The 17,356-nt window shown below is 36.5% G+C and overlaps 2 protein-coding genes across 3 annotated transcripts in view; one reads left to right on the forward strand and one right to left on the reverse strand.

Annotated features, from left to right (window-relative positions):
• LOC113497904 (pre-mRNA-splicing factor ATP-dependent RNA helicase PRP16) overlaps positions 1–17,356 on the reverse strand; it is a 110,370-nt gene that overhangs the window by 90,794 nt on the left and 2,220 nt on the right. Inside the window, exons 3-11 of the mRNA XM_026877710.1 lie at positions 17,048–17,260; positions 16,597–16,691; positions 15,783–15,985; positions 15,135–15,233; positions 14,795–14,924; positions 14,406–14,495; positions 14,093–14,230; positions 13,185–13,337; positions 12,582–12,775 (exon numbers count right to left, since the gene is read on the reverse strand). Of these exons, the coding sequence (XP_026733511.1) occupies positions 12,582–12,775; positions 13,185–13,337; positions 14,093–14,230; positions 14,406–14,495; positions 14,795–14,924; positions 15,135–15,233; positions 15,783–15,985; positions 16,597–16,691; positions 17,048–17,260 (1,315 nt within the window). The remainder of the gene's footprint in view (positions 1–12,581; positions 12,776–13,184; positions 13,338–14,092; positions 14,231–14,405; positions 14,496–14,794; positions 14,925–15,134; positions 15,234–15,782; positions 15,986–16,596; positions 16,692–17,047; positions 17,261–17,356) is intronic.
• On the forward strand, positions 1,474–7,756 carry LOC113497923. Of its 2 annotated transcripts, none has more exons than XM_026877734.1 (4): positions 1,474–2,037; positions 2,469–2,644; positions 3,446–3,553; positions 6,359–7,756. In XM_026877734.1, exons 1-4 carry the CDS (start codon positions 1,698–1,700, stop codon positions 6,452–6,454), a joined length of 720 nt encoding a protein of 239 aa, XP_026733535.1. In that variant the 5' UTR covers positions 1,474–1,697; the 3' UTR covers positions 6,455–7,756. The 2 variants fall into 2 exon arrangements, with proteins under 2 accessions (XP_026733535.1, XP_026733544.1); XM_026877743.1 differs by lacking the exon at positions 6,359–7,756 and adding an exon at positions 4,045–4,143 and having other exon boundaries at positions 1,475–2,037.

Genomic DNA, 17,356 nt, shown 5'->3' on the forward strand with positions numbered 1-17,356 from the left:
TGCTCACGTCTCGTGTTAATGATATGTGACAGTTTTTTGAATGAGTAATTCGAGATTATCTTCTGCATTTCGGCAACTTAATAATATTCGTAATAATGTTTGTAAACCGTTTGAGAGCGTGCGTACGTGTCTCGACGCATGTTGTAGAGATTGAGTTAGAGGCCGAATGCGGTAATACGTGTTGTGACAACTTCGGGTAACAATATACCTTTGCAGTTGTTTAAAAATACAGACAGGTCGATAAAATTGTCAGATTGAGTTTTGATAGACTTTTGAGCATGAATCAAACTTGCGCGACATACAAATTTAAAATTTTCTTATAGATTACATAACAAAACGACACATTTATAAAACTCTGCTTTGCTATACAATTGTAAATTGATTTACCAACTTCGAACACAATCTTGTTACTGCACTGATAATACTCAATTCATATACTCATCAAAAGCAGACAGATAACAGAATAGATAATCACGGCAACAGTAATCTACAGTATGCTCAACAATCCTTGCAATGCGATTAACGAGTTACTCAATTAAATAACAGTTATTTTAGAACGATAGTGTAAAAATAAAGTGAAAAAGTTGTACCTGACGGCTGGCGCCGGTATGTCGCGGGCGGGGTTGGGGGGGGGGGGGGCAGTGAGGCGCGCGGGGGGCGCGGGGGGCGTGTCACAACTAGCGAGTGAGGTCAAGCCGGTGCATCGGCGAGGGATGGGATTGCTGTTATTTGTAACACGTTTTTCGATATTGGGTTGCGTGATTTTGAATTGATTACAGTTTGTTGAGTAATTGCTTTGTTCAGTTCTAAGGATTTAATGTAAATAGGTGAAATTGTAAATTTGTTTTCAATTTTAAGAATTTATTCACCGCGGTATTTGTAACTGCATCTTTATTTTTGTTATTTAAACTTTCGGCTTTCGGAACAAAAATTGTACTTTTGAGGCAACGACTTCAATAAGGTTAGCAGTATTTCGCATTGTATTTACTCAGTTTTTCAAACGAATTTTCTAGACGTTTTTTTACTAACGTTTGCCAAAACTAAAAGCAATTGTTATTATCAAAACATTCTGGCGCCAACAAATGTTTAAAATCATTTCATCACCGAAGGTTAATGATTTGGTATATATCTATCGCTTTCTCATTCATCACGTTGATAAGAGATAAGTTACATTCCTTGTAAAAGATTATAATATTTTTTTCCCGCAATAAAGAAAAATAGAGCACAAGCAAAATATAAATCATAAATTCTTCCTTGTTTTGAAAATACTAGTGCTTAAGGAATTTCATAAAACATAAAAGTGCATCGAAGCGCATATAGCAGTTAACAATAGGTGCACTAAAACAACAATGAATACTACAAAACACGCGTGTTATCGCACAATACCCAACACTAGTGAGGTCAGAAAGACCGGAGGGGCTCGCCCCGCGCCCCGCACCCCGCCGGTCTTATAAAAGAGATCCCCCACGCGCGCGCCGCGTCTATCGTTACTGCGCCACCGTATAGCTCGGTCCTACAACGACCGCAATACCACGCGCTAAATAAATTGTGAAAGTGTTGCTTATAAACCGTGATTTCTCGAGTGAGAGTACATTGCCGCGCCTAAGAACCAAGAAGACGCGACGCCTTCGCAACTACATAACTATAAGTGTCGGTGGGGGAATTGTCTCGTGCATTTGAGCGTGGAGAGGGGTTCAATGGAAGCGAGGTTCGTGACCTGCCGGAGTTTCCAGCAGATCAAGCCGCCTGAGAAGAGCCTAGCGCCGTCCCCGCCGACGGTGAAGGGGCTCCTATCTCGTTTTGGGAGTCAGGCACAGGCTTTGTTCGCGCCAAAGAAACCCCGTTTCGGTTCGTCGGTAGCTATCCACAAACTTCGCGAGACCAAGTGGTTTAAACATGATGAACAAAACATACTGTGCGCCGTCCTCGAGACAGGATTCATCCTTGAGGTGCGAGCGGCGGACCCGCTGCCCCCGGACTCGGTCCTGTCTCCAGACTATCACATGTATGCAGTCGCCATGTGGAAGAAGGGTAAAGGTGTGTACCATATGTTACGTCTTATATTAATTAATTCTTATCAGAACATGAAAGGAATTTAAAGTTCGTCACAAACGTCCGCGATGTTCATCGTAATTAGGGCGCGTTGATAACGTTCGCTTCGTATGTGCCTCGCAGCGAGACTAAATAAAGTTGGCACAGTTCACCCACGGTCACACGTAATAAGACGAATTCACAATAGCGTTTGTAAATAATTCATGTGCATGTACAATTCGCTTTAATGAGATCAACGGATGTATTGTTGATGCGTTTAAAGCTCGTATAACCGTCAACTGTTGGTAAAGTACGAGTTTCGAAAGGGCAAAAGCCTTGAGAAGTATGTAGTATGAATAATCCGAAGCCTCAATGGAATTTGGGTAGGCGACTCCGAGCAAACAGGTTTTTAATGAATGGATATGTTCTTCCGACAGAAAAAACAAAGAACCCGGAACAGATAGATGTGTACACAGTGCAGCAAAAAGGTGTGAGAAAACGTGTCGTGAAGACAACACTAGGTGCCTTCTGGAAGAAAGACTCCGTGATACGCATCAACAATGTGGACGACAAGCAGGAGACGCCGAACAGTGAAAAGGATATCAGAGCCAAGGTAACGATCACTATGAACTTTCGGAAGTCCACGTTTCCAATTCCAATATTTACTAAAACAAGTTCGCGTTTGCAAAATATTCCCCCACTTCTGTCTAACTCTGTCAGACTAATATCACATCGATCATGAGATTAATAGGAATTACTTGGCAGCCACATACAGCTAATTACGTGTATCAGGTATTAAAGTAATCAAACAAGTTTTGTCATTGAAGTAGCATTAAAGTAATGCAAGTGACAACGAAACTCGGCCTTCACTGATCCAAGATATATTCAACAGCAAGGCTAAAGTTTCATATAAGTTTTGAAATGTAAAGTTGCTAAAATCAAACAGTCTAATTTTAAAAAGATTACAACACACTACTACAAACAGACTGAGACAATGTTCAAACAATTGTAAACGTTTAATCATAGCTTGATAATATGATTCTTTAAACAGTAATTGTACTGAGTGAACGACCTCGATTTCATGCAAAATTAAATACCTTTGCCGTTATACAAACATCGTATTACCTAACACAACATCTGTGTTATCTTACAACCTGTTCTATCTAATTCGTTTTCACTTCCTCACACAATCCCGTTTAGATTAGAGTTTAATGCATGACAATTCCAACCTTCAATGGTTTATCAACACACTCGATCGAACTTAGACGTTCTTCCTTCAATACCGTAGGCTTGCGTCAGAATTGGAAACCTCTCGTTTCAGATAGCGAAAGCCTCAAGGGGTCTTTCGTTTATTGGAAACTGTGGGCACCAATGAACAGTGGAACAGCTACTAAGGAGCTTCTACTGATTGCAGCTGGATATGGCAACTAAATCAAGGTTCGAGAGGAACTGGCACAATACCCTGCACTTCGTCCACTGGTGCAGATATGGAGAAACCCCGCAAGAGGCTCGCATGAGACAGGTAAATTGCACTCTATACTGAAAGTAGCCGCATTGAGTTCCAGAAACAAATAAACGCGATTTACGATTGCGCGCGTTAAGTTACCGTTTCCCCCCTTTTCTATAAACTAAGCGCTTCATTACACTCCATTTCACGTTTTTATATTTGGTTCTAGAATGTTATACTTATATTGTTATTCTGTAATGCATGCGAGTGCATGGCCGCAAGTGGAAAGTAAGTCCGCCCTTACAACGTTCCGTTATTTGAAACACGTTTTAACGGCAGTATTACTTCACCCCAGTATATTTTTCTGTTCATTCAAGCATTGTAAAATGCTTCTTTATTCAGCTTCATGTGTATGTCTATGTTGATTAAGTTTTTTATAATGAACTGAATGAGGCATCGGAGTTAATGGCACATCAAGACCGGCGATCATCCATCATGCATGGGGCATAAATTGGGTCCGGAAAGTAAAAAAACAGAGATCGCACAACGAAGAAATTTTGTTACAGATCAGCTTAACGACGTCGAAAACACCTATGATTATCATCTTTTGATGGTAATCGTTGAGGCGCTTTGGACACTTACAGCTGGCAAGAATAAAAATACCGGTGAGGTTTTAAATTTGTAAGATAGTAAGATGTGTAGGAGTCGGTGTGCCTAATATGTGTTAGTTGTAGCTCATTGATACGTGTCGCGGTTGCGTCATAGTGCGACTAGTGTGACAGGCAGATGATTCAAACATGAGCGTAATAGCCCCATTGTGCATCACTCAGTAATCTAAAAAACACGTAAGCGATTTAGCATCAAAAATTAATTCCTGACTAAAATGTGCGTAGCGAATCGTCAATCAACCGGTAAACGTTTATGCGATTGGCCGATTTAACTAGCGGTCATGCGTGCTTTTACTCAAATTATAACGATTATACATTTATTGGGCAATTAGACGAATGCCGAGATAATTGAACGGTCATACGCGTAGGAACGTGCTTATAAAATTTTACTATGATTCGAGATTGATTAGTTGATACTACGTCAGTTCACAATACCTATGAATGAGTGAGGCGGTATTTCTGAAAACACAGCTTCAGTAGTTACTTTAAAACACCGTGGGTTTAAAAAGTGTTTATGTATAGCGCAGACACTTGTAAAAACATTGATATCACATTGTTACTAGGCAACATTCAGTTTGATATGGTTTGTGTCATATCATTTAAACATAATACAACTATCTAGAATTGCAATAATATATATATATATGATTACTTCTGTTTCGATGCGATTATATATCGATATCGGAACAAAACAAAGAATTGCATATAATTATATTAAAATGATAGATATTTATGTGATATTTATGCAAAAAGTGTAGTTATATCCGCGTTAATTTCAATATTACAACATTGACATTTCCTACATGAAAATGAAAATAGTTCATCCGATAAAAAACGTTTCTAATAAGTATTCAAATTTTAGAGCTAAGTCTAATGAAATATTTAGGTACGAAATTCGTAAAACGAGCATTTAGCATTATAAAAGTTCATTAAGCAAAAAAGAAATGATACGAAATAACAAAGAAAGAAAAATATATAAGTGGCGTAATAATGAAGGAAAATAAGCTATTTATTTAATTAAAAACATCCATAAAAACATTTTTTTTTGTTTAGGAATCCCCAAATATCTATTCATTACATATTACTCTCATACATGTAAATAAGGAAACTGCATTTTAAAAATCCCCGCCTTCTATTCATATAATGTTGTAATTATTAGGTATTTTGTATTGTTCAATGAAGCATATCACTTGTATTAGTCAGAGCAACCCACGTCAAAGAAAAGGAAAAAACAAATCCGTATCCAAATTAACAGAGAGGAAATAGACAATTGACGTGATTTTCATGAGCCGATAAGAGAAGAAAAACAAAACACTGATTCAAATCATCAACCAATCAAAGTCTTACAGCGCCACAGATTAATACACAAATGGAAGTATCTGTGGTCAACGGTCGTTTTAAACTGCGCGACAAAAGTGTCGTAATGTTAAACAATTGAGCAGGTATGAACCGGTTATAACTGCTTTGTATCAATGGATAATTACAGAAGAACGTACGTCGTTTAGCTATAGGAGTAAATGGCATTGAAAATATGCTACAATTCACAGAACGTATGATGGACAATTAGGGCGAAAGAGTTGCAATACCTTCAAGCAGATAAATCTGGTAACAGGCAGTATACAGAAAAAAGTTTATTCAGACCAAGTGATCGATCAATTACTTTTTGATCACATGTGTCCTTAGATCGTGGGGGGCACAAGTAGCATTTCTTTTATTCGCCAGTGTAAATACAATCTTACGCACACTATTTTAAAGCAAATTTTTAGTTATTCAATCATTAAGTAGATTAGTACCACAATGCTTTCTTTAGTTATCAAGCGTCAAGTCATTTACAAACACAAACTGACCTTTCGCACATTTTAAATAGAGATAAAATTATATGGGCTATTAAACAAGTCACGAAACGGATAAAGGCAATGATAAAAAATTATATTGAAAAGATAAAATTGAAGTGGAAAATTTTGTACAACGTTTTTATCGACACCGTCTAAAAATCTTCTGTCATAAAACAGTCGTAGGTCCCATACTTTTGTGAAGTTCTTTCGTGTGTCCGCAAACTGCTTTCATGTTCTTGTTTTCAAAATTGTAAATAATCTTGGAATGTTTTTGTTTTGTTAGAAACTAACGCGCGGTTATGTCTCAACTAAAACCTCGATGTCCTTGCCGTGGATTGGTTTTCTGTATTCTAATGGATTCAATCTATTTGTTCCAGATTAGCGAGTCGTTCAAGTGGGGTAACGTCGGCATGAACATGGGCGTAATGCTCGTCAGTCAGAACTACGCCAGAGAGAAGGCCAAGTCGGTGTGAGTGTCGGCCGCCAGCGGATCCCGCTCCGCTGGTAAATACTCCTGCTACGCCTGCTTCTGGCCAACCCCCAAGAAAATCGACAACGTCTAACTGAATTTAGTTCTGGAACTTGGAATAACTTGGAATTTAGTTCGTTACTGGATTGAAAGACTTTCAATTTAGAAAAGATCGTTACTATCGGACTATGTTTGGATTTGAAATTGCATTTCTGATTTAAATTAGTATTTAGTCACCGAATTGAATAGATTTCGATTCGGAAACACATTTCTGGGTTGAAAAACCTTTCAGTTCGGAATTATATTCCTGAAGAGATCGGATAATTTATAAAAATGGGTTTTATATGTTTGAATGTTCCTTCTTATGAATTTCATTAAGTGTATCCTTATTGTTTCGTTGTCTATCCTGCCAGTATTTACTTCGACAACTTAGTATTACTGTCTCTCTTTGGATTTTCATAAATTCTAGGGGCATCTTTCACAAACATTTGTTTATATCGTTGGACCAAATTCGAGTTACGACAAAAATGAACATTTAAAATCGTGTTATGAATATTTAAAAGTATAAAATGTAGATTAGCGTATTAGTAAACGTAGTTTTGATTAAATTTGTATAAGCACCGCCTAAATACATAAATTAATTGTTTGAGAGGATTTGTGAAAGTGGCCCTCTATAGCTTTAATTCGAATTTATACAAAGAAAATATGAGAAACATTCCTGTTAAAGCAAAAAGACGCCCCTTGGCTCGTATGTTATAACTATATGCTAATATTAAACTTTTAAATGTTTAATCTTCGTATCTTTTCGAGAGTGGCATACCTAGTCTTATGTATGAGTTAAATGTATCACTCTTTCTGATTTTATATAAGACTGTTTTATTTTCCAATTTGGAATACGTTTTCGTTCAAAATCGCTCAATGTGAATTGAATTAGTCAAAAGAAGTATTGTTACGTTGTTCAACCCTATTGTTAGGGTTGCTACTTTTAATGTATTGTTTAAACTGTATAGTTTATGCGACCTAATTAATGTTAATTGTGATAGATCGCCTCGACTCCGAGGTGCTGGGTCCCGAGCAGTGTTGCTCAGTGTTTCTGGTAAGAAATGCTTTGTAACAGCTGTGTAGGATCCCTGATGAAGTGTGATAGGTTCAGCTCCTATCGCCCAGGCCTTATTACCTGCCTACCCTCTGGGCGTCAGGCGTGAGTATATGTGACATAAGTCGACTGTTGTGAGAGTTGTACTCGTGTATGTTTAAACGTTCTATTTATAACGAAGCATTTTTATGAATAAATGATTACTTTATATTTTTTGTTTTGATTGTGTTTTGACCTTTTGATATGTGATAACCACAATTAGCAAGTGGTAATTTGCGGTTCGTGCCGGCACTAGTAGGATCGCGGGAAAAATTATGTGGTAAACACAACAATGTCTACACTTGACATTTTTAGTAGATAACCGAAATTATATAAGTAATATCGCATCAATATGCGCTAAGCTTAAACTGAAAAAATCAGATATCAATTTGATTAAGATCTAGTAACTTTTTATAGTCGTGCAAATATGACCGTTCGGATGCCATCAAACATAGTTGTCATAACAAATGCTCATTCCCACTAGGTGAATACCTGTAAGGGAAGATTGGAGTAAGGGCTCTCCTAAATGAGGAACACACAAAGGAAAAATTAAGATATAGATAAGTCAATCAAAGACTACGAGACCAGCAAAGGCATCAAAACGTAAACAAATAAAATAATGTTACCAATTAAATTCGTTTAAAACACAATTACGAAAATATTTACAAAATACACCTGAAAGCGTAATACTTCACTTCCACGAATATAATTTATCGTTTGTATCATGAATATATTACTTTTGCATAGAAGGGTTGTTAAACCATGGCTTAAGGTCAAAAGTTCAGACACTGATCCATCATAACCTTTTACTGCCTACCATTTACCGATAAAAGGTCGAGGTCAAACCATTATAAATTGACCTTAAATACTATCAGTATTATTAATAAGTCAAAGAAAGTATTAATAAGTGTGTTTAACGTTTTATTTCAAAACTTGGCATTAGTTTTACCGGATTGCGGATGGTCAAGACATCCCAAATTAGCTGAAAAACTATACTAGCGACATCTAGCTTACACATTTGATTTCTTTTTTGGGAGACTTGCCCAAGGATCTCATCAATCACGACAAGATCAGTCTCGGTACGAAGAGTTTTTGAAACAGGACTATTGTCAATATGGAAGCGAGATGGCACTAAAGGCAATGTATTGCGTCGTCTTGCTTCCACGATGGCAATTATCCTCTATTAAGAGTTCGTAGTACAGGAACTATGACTAATCAGGTCTATGCCAAGAATTTTGAGATGGCCATTGAAATATGATAAGCTATTTCTGTAATTCGGTTCAAATAAATTTGAAGAACATAAATAGCAATGTTAATATTATAGTTTTTAGGCATCCATTATGATTGTCTCATAATTTTACTTGACACGCTCATTTTAACAAGATCTTTGGCATGGTTGCTAAACCGTTAATAAGGTACCAAAAAGTCTTTGAACTTTGTTTAAAAAAAATGTCTTCAAAAACATAATATATTTGAAGACAGCACGTGGTATAGCTATACATAAGTACACTGCCAAGAGAAAATATTTCAACAACAATTAACGGGAGAAAAATCCAAGCGATGCCAAGAATATTCACGCATGTTTATTACAACGAATATAGACTTGGACTTTGGGATATAAAGAGGTTGGAGACGTCATATAAACGAATGTTGCTTTGTCTCTTGTATCCTATACGAGTATCAGTCAGTAACCGTGCCCTTAGTCAAAGATCGGTAGAATAATGGCATCTACTGTTTTATTACGGTAGAATAATTACAGTCATCGGTAAAAACGACAAGTTTTCTACAACTGAAGAACTGATGATGACTATCCAACGAAAAAGAATCATTTATAACAGAGAGGGGATGAGACGGCGTTCATACTTTTAAGGCTAGAATTTTACTACATCATTGGGATGCTTCATCTCCGGTATGCCATGAGGTCTTACGTGGGCAACTAAGAGAGTTTTAGAACTCTACAAAACAAGTAATTTAATGACTGTACAGTTCATGAAGCAAGGATGTTGTTATTGTGGTGAGACGTTGCTACTGGCAGTAAAGAAAGACGGTTCCGTTCGACTGGCGACCACGTCACAGCGTTAGTTCATGATAAAGGACACCGGTTGGACACGAAACTAGTCGCTTTAAACAAAACAGTCGACGCATAAAGGAAATTAATCTTTGTGTAGGGTAACCAGGCTCAGGACATCCATTAGTAGATAACACAACAACTTTGTCCTAGGCGGGGATCAAATCCGCGCAACAAGTTGCAAACCATGGGTGCTGCGTTAAAAAATCGTAAAGAGACTCCTTTTACGATTTTTTTTAACTCTCATAGCAGCAAAGCTAGATTTATTTATATTAAGTCTAGCCGACAACCCTGTACCTTTATCGTATAGTGGCCTTAATGCCGATGTATCTGGGTAACATAATTTAATTAAATGTCGAGTACTTTAACACAGAATATCAAGTACTTAGCGACAGTGGCAATGGGGTCAGCCAAACAAAATCTCGATATGCATAATGCATTTGACGTGTGATAAGATACAAGATTAGATGAGAATTGTCGTCAGTTGTCCGTAGCATGAAAACATTGACGCAATTGAATATTTGAATGTTACTAAGCAGTTTTGAAGTAAGGGAGATTCTTTTAAGAGAATCTTAGTCCTACGTAGTCATAGTCCTGCTTTGAATAATCGAAGAAAGGCTGTATTTAGGTAAACACAATAATTCTTTCACTCTTTCAAAAGCCGATTGTTTTTTATGGGGTCACTTTTAAAAAAAAGTCGTGATCATCGATTTGTAATCCGAAAACCGATCCGAAATTTACTTTGATTTAAAACAGATTTCGGTTGAAACTGGTTTCGTTCTATTTGAATTTTGATTTGATTCCTTATTCTACCCTGAAATGGTACTATCGTACAATCTTTAAACGGAAAAGCGATATGGTGTTATTAGCGTAGTAAGTTACAAAGTCGATCGAGTTTAGTTCCAATTAGTGCCACATCACAAATTGGCGCTAGTATCGGATTCCAGATTACCAACTTGAACACTGGAAAAACGATTCGACTGAAACAGGACTCGATCCTGTCAAGAGTAAGCCTTCTACATTTGAATAGGAAATGACCATAGCTTAATAATATGACATTCTCATGTCCTGGATTGTATATCTGCCAGTACTATTTATATCTGTTTTAACTCGACTGTATCGCATCTTTACAGTCTTTTTATAATATTAACATGACCTATCGCGGGTTAAGTGTTATCTTTTAGTGTAAATACATAAATTAACATTCCATTGAGACTGGAATGCTGTGGATTATTGCTTTAATGATAAGCGGTTAGTTGCTGGGATATAAAGTGCAGGAATAACTATAATGCAGTTCAGTTGCTCTTTTATAATTTAGCCAACGTTATATGTCTTTATTAAAAATATTTATAGAGATTTTACTATTACATAGAATGGGAATTCACACTTAACATGGTTTAAAGTCAAAAATGCCGAGTGACATTTAGATATCCTGTTATAATTCAGATTTCATTTTAGCATATACATTGAAAGTTATACATCACACGTGAGACAAGAAACGACATTAATTAACGTTAAAGCTTTCATAACAACATTTATACGAAGGTTGATTGCATATGACACAATTTGTGTGACACACTCGAAACATCAGAATTACTGCCAAGGTAATATAATTCATATAATTTTAATTATGTCAAGAGCTTAATCTGAAACTGTCTGATATTTATCTCATGTCCTTCATTTAATATTAAGGTTATTTTGTGAAGGTTAAGGTCATAAATTACATTTTATCTGTAAATAAAACGTTTATCTAAATTCGTTAAAATTGTCAAGATTTTCCGGATAGTAATAGGTCAATGACACTCTAAGATAAGTGTCACTAGATGGCGCTATTGGGTTAATTTGAAAAAGATTTTTACATAAACATACTTGTTTTGAGTTCCTATATCTTTGTTTAAGTGAATTCAAATAGTATCACAAGCAAAAAAATTTGGCAAATTATGATTATTCGATAATTTGGAACATCAAAATTATTATCAAACCCGACCTTGCTAGGGGCTTGGGTTTACTAACATTTAAAGATGATATTTTATACTAATAGTTGAAACTTAACGCAGAGGTGGAAATACGACCGTAAAAGTGCACATTAAATTGATGTTATCCCATTCTTCAAATAGTTAATAAAACCTACACTCTAGAGTTTAAACTCTAGTCCTTCAATACAATTCCAATTAATTAATACACGATCAGCTTCATTATGTAACACAACACACCTTTAATTACGTAATGTTAGAATAACAATTAATTATTCCATGATGAATGTGACTCATTACTTAACATCTATTATCTTAACGTTAATTGGCCTTGCAGTTAATTGTCCCCGTCATTACGCGTGTAACGATCTATTTGAATACAAATAAATGAGATAATGAGATCTTCTAGAAGATTATGTAGCATGCAGATTAACGTTTCGAACGGATAAGAAAAAATGTTTACATATTTTTGTATAAAATTGTTTTAAACGCACGTCTCATTATATTGAGTATTAGAACCAGTGTCTGACAGAAGGTTGGAAAATTGATCTTAAATAGCGAGTGATAAAATCCACTTTCTCACATCATAACTGCCAATAAAAAGAAAATGGACGGTGGCCATAGTCAGAAGATTTGTCAGACTTCATCAAAGTAGATAGTTGTGCATAGATACAGCTGTTACACTCTTATACCTATCAACTACTTATGAAATCATTTTGGTTCGGCACATAGAAAACTAAATATCAACGAATGTATACTATCGAACTTCTCTATACAAAAGTAATCTTTCACAACGTAAAACTAGGATTTAAAATCGCAATTACCAAATTCATACTATCGAACTTTGTCACACAAAATCATACCTTAACATCTCAAAAATAAGGTTCAAAATCGCGAAAACCTCACCAGAGCTGCTTAAAAAACGAAAGATATAAGAACAAGTAGGTCCACGTACCTCCCTGAGCAGGCCGAACAGCATGTCTGTGGAGAGCGAGCGCTCGTGCGCCTCGTCCATGATGACGGCGCAGTAGTTGTCGAGGTCGGGCTCGCGCAGCCCCTCGCGCAGCAGGATGCCGTCCGTCATGTACTTGATGACCGTGCTGGCCGACGTGCAGTCCTCGAAGCGGATCGCGTAGCCCACCTCGTCTCCTGCGGACAGGGGAGGAGGGTGGATTTCGTGTGCGGGTGTCGATGTCGGTTACGCTTGTAATGAGCGGCTGCACGCTCGAAACCATGCGGCATTACCTCTCGGTCTGATACGTTTAATTGTAATTGTTGGGGCGACGGTTGGAAGATTTACAAATAAAAAAAGTATTTAATTAAGTAAAACAAATATTCAATACTCTATAAAAAACATTTGATTACTTTCAACTTCATCCAAAAACCCGAACTCTTGGAATTTCTCCACCTTAAAGAAGACATACTAACACCCACCAGATACATTTTTGCAAAGCTTACCAAATATACTGCTTAAAAATTTAGACGAAGATACTAAACAAGCGAAGTCTCTCATTGTTAAACTCTTAAAACCAATCCCTACATTAACCTATTGACTCACCCAGCTTAGTATTCATTTCATCGGACACCCTCTTGGCGACGGACATGGCGGCCACTCTCCTTGGCTGCGTGCAGCCGATCATCCCGAGGCGGCTGAAGCCCTCCTCGTGCAGGTACTGAGTCAGCTGCGTTGTCTTACCGCTGCCCGTCTCGCCTGGGGAATAACGAGAATTGTTGGTTATGTATACTCCTAAAATTATGATTGCAACGGCAGGACACAGTTTAATCGTGTAGTGTATTATCTTATTTTGTAATTAAAATTTAATGCATCTAATTCAATGCACTTAAAGTTATAGAAGATACAAATCAATCAAAGATTTTGAAAGTCTTGGAAACCAATTTATTCAGAGAACTCCAAGAAATCGCGGAATGACAGAAATTTGAAACATGGGAATCGTAAATAGTAAGGATTTCATATCTAGGAGAAATGTGGATGAAGCAACAAGCAATTCCAGGAGGAGCAATGATGGGCATTTGTATCAGGCTAACTTATTGCCTTATCAAAATTATCAGAAAATTACATATAAAAACAGTTGCTGGAATTTAGACCTGCAACTATGTGCATAATTATTCAATCTTTGAAACCTTAGTTCACATAAATACTTAGACCTTTGTTTAGTCCTAGCTACCGCATTAGGTTAAGTTACCTGTAATGGTAGATAAGTGTGATAATTAAATAAATAATAATTAAATAACTACTAAATATTATCCACAGGTACCCATACAAAAACATAGTACTAGTAAATTTTGTGTAACCTACTGGAACGAAATGAAAAACTTGGCACGAAAAAAATGGAAGGAAGATCTTACAATTTCAGTCAATAACAGTTAAAAAATAAACTGATAGAACACATGTAATAGTTATATTTCAGTTGATTTAAAGAATCTCTAGTAATAATGTAGACTTACCAACAATAATGACGACGCTGTTCTCTCGTATAACCTGTAACAGTTCCTCCCTGACAGCAAACACTGGCAGGTAGCGTCTTTGTTCAGCTATCGTCAGCTTCTTCACGAAGTCCGACTTCGATTCCACTTCTTTTGGTTCTGTTGAAAAAAGCAGTATAGACCTCTAGGGTGGAACTTGAAAATTGATTTACGCGACAAGAAATAAATAGAGTTCAATTTGGTTCATAAGGCGTGTTACTCAGATCAATTTTGGTTGAAATAAAAAGTTTTAGTAAGAAACTCATCTTACAGCCAGCCTTTCACTTTATCTTACCGTTGTCCAAGTGCTCAGCGTATTTGTAAGCATCCTTAGTTGGTCCATCTTCCATTTCTTCTTCCTTTTTCTGTATACCCATAATGTTACCTGAAAAAAATCAAATAAATTTTATGTTAGAACTCCTTACATTTTCATAAAACGAATGCGGTCTAAGGCTTTATTAAATCCAGTTTTATCTCAATACAAGTCAAAGTCAAGTCTTAAGTTAATGATTCTAGTTTGACGATGTTATTATTGACAATCTTGCTTCACCGCCTCCCCCCCCCCCTTCTTTACTTCTAAAATACACACCGAAAATATTACAAGGAGATAAATATAAGAAATTCCTTTTAAATAATTAACCAGATTATTTATAATTTGAAATTGTTACAAAATGGAAATCATACCAATTTTAGTTCCTTCTAGTTTCCAGTGTTTCTTCTGCGCCTTCCTGCGTTCTTTCTGCTCTCTAAACGCCTTGACAAGTGCAGAGCCCTTGCGAGCGTTCATCGCCATATCTGATGTAGGGTCTTTTACCTAGTAGTTAAGTAGACAAAAAAAACATTAAAATTTGACATGCATTATTCGTAGAACAGTATCCTATACCTATAATGAATAATTAATAAATATAAATAGGAAAAATATGTAACCTATTATATCCTACTTACTCTTCAAAACTTTTAGTTAGATTTTAGAAACGTTAGATTTTTTTCATTGTGAACATTACTTTTGTTGAGCAGTACTTACAGGTATGACGGGTTCCGGTTGCTTGGTGAACACGATACGTCCATCAAGGAATGGCGGCACAATGTTGTGGACCAACAGATGTACGCGGTCAACATTCTCCTGTAAAAAGAAAATTTAGCTGAGTACTACTTAACGTATGAGTATAAAATATACACGTTTTTGAAAGAACTATAAGTAAGTTGTATATAAATTGACAGTCAACTATTTAAAAAAAAATTATGCTTAATGTTAATGTTGTCACCTTAACATGTTGATGTTACTAATGCCTACAGTTTTTAAAACTTAATCAAAATCGTTAGTGGCACTTTTTGAAAATCAGTGTCGATATTAGATCACCGTTTTTAAGTGCTCTATGTGTGAAAAATGAACGGCGCAACAAAATCAACAGCACTTATGCATACAGCATTTTAGCACAGTAGCGCCCCCTGTGCCCTTTACTCATAAATAGATAGGATTTTGTCGTTGTGGAGTTGAGACGACGATACGCCCAGAGATTGCCTTTGAAATAGCTTCAATAAATATACAGTCTGACTTTAGGAGCTGCAATTTAAGGTACTATATTAATTTATTGGAAAATGCAATTTGCAATTGCAACTTATTTCATGAGGCAATATCTAGTCAATTAAAAACATATATTCCGATCCATACCTCATCCAAATCATTGTTAACATTAATAGCATGCACGACACCGCTGGTCAGCATTCTGTTTCGCTCCCACAGCTCGTTGTCTTTGTCTATCTGCTGTCGTTGGGCGGACACTTTACGGTTGCGCCGTTTCTCAATTTGTTCCTCTTTGCGAGCTACGTATTCAGCAGACGTGCCGGCAAAAGGATCGGATTCATCGGCTTCGCCTGAAATTTATTATGTTAATTAGAGAAAATGTCACAAACAAACATTTAACGTAGCAGTTATTTACATACATACATCATAGTTAAAGACATAGGTAGTTAAGGCAAGGTTAAGGTTCCTCAATGTCGTATACACACAATAAACCGTTCTAAGTATATATGTATATACACGGTGATTTTTTAGTCGTCTTACAAAAGCAGCCCAGTTCTTGTATCCGACGTAAAATACACCTAGGCGCGACTATTATTTTTTTATCATCAACTAAAATAATAAGTACGAAGAAAAATTAAACAAGAGAAATCTGAAATATACTCTTAAAAATGATAAAAACTCCGCCGCCTGCGCCCTATTATAATCAAAATATTGAATAAAAATTGCATTTTAAATTTATTCAAATCTCATAAATACCTATTTTTTTTATCATGAACGTGTTCTAGTCATTGGATACATGAACTGGGCAGCTTTTGTAAGACGACTAAAATCACGGTGTATATAACCGTTCTAAGTTATAGACATTAAGGGCGGTTTTTAACTGAGTGATTGTTTGGGTATACGACAAAAAGATTTTTGTGTAAGGCAAGGAGTGGCAAAAATAATTAACAATATTATTTACCTTCACCCATATTGTACCAGGCTCGATCCAATTTCTTTTCGGCTTCCTCCCAATCTGGATCCTCTATATCGACTGCACGTCTCGAACTAGCAAATCTGAAATTATACATATTAAGTTTTATATTAGTACTTATATTAGTATATACATATCTTAATCTGCACAATCGTTTTTATGTTGGTGTGAACAGCTCTTTAAAAAAAACTTTATTATCATATGTTGACTCCACAGACTAGGGTTACTAACATTCAAATTACATGTACAAAGACACTCAGACTCAGAACAAGCATCACACAAATGCTTGTCCTAAGCGGGCTCGAGCCCGTGACACGTCGCACATTGTGGGTTTTGCATGGAGATTTTTACCACTTAGCCATGCTTGCATACTATAGTTATATGTATACTTATTGATAATATACTCATGCACTTTTACCAGTTATTGAATCAAACTTACTTGTGTGGCGAGGGTCTAGGAGTGTTATCATATGGTCTTCCCTTATAGTCTCTCATCGGCTTTCCACTTCTGTCACTGCGTTGAGACCGGTCAGCCCCATACTCCCGAGTAAGCGGCGTCGGGAAGTCCCAGCTGGACTTACGGAGCGGTGCCTTCGGATCATCGTCATCATCGTCCCATGGTGTCTTGTCAGTTGGTTTTAGTACTTTCAAACTGAAATTATAGGTAGTCATTGAATATTGTCGTTATTTCAAGCAAATATTATCTCATAAAATTGCCTTCATGAAAAGACTCCAAGATTAAGGTATT

The sequence above is a fragment of the Trichoplusia ni genome, chromosome 1, assembly GCF_003590095.1.
Source record: "Trichoplusia ni isolate ovarian cell line Hi5 chromosome 1, tn1, whole genome shotgun sequence".
NCBI lineage: Eukaryota > Metazoa > Arthropoda > Insecta > Lepidoptera > Noctuidae > Trichoplusia > Trichoplusia ni.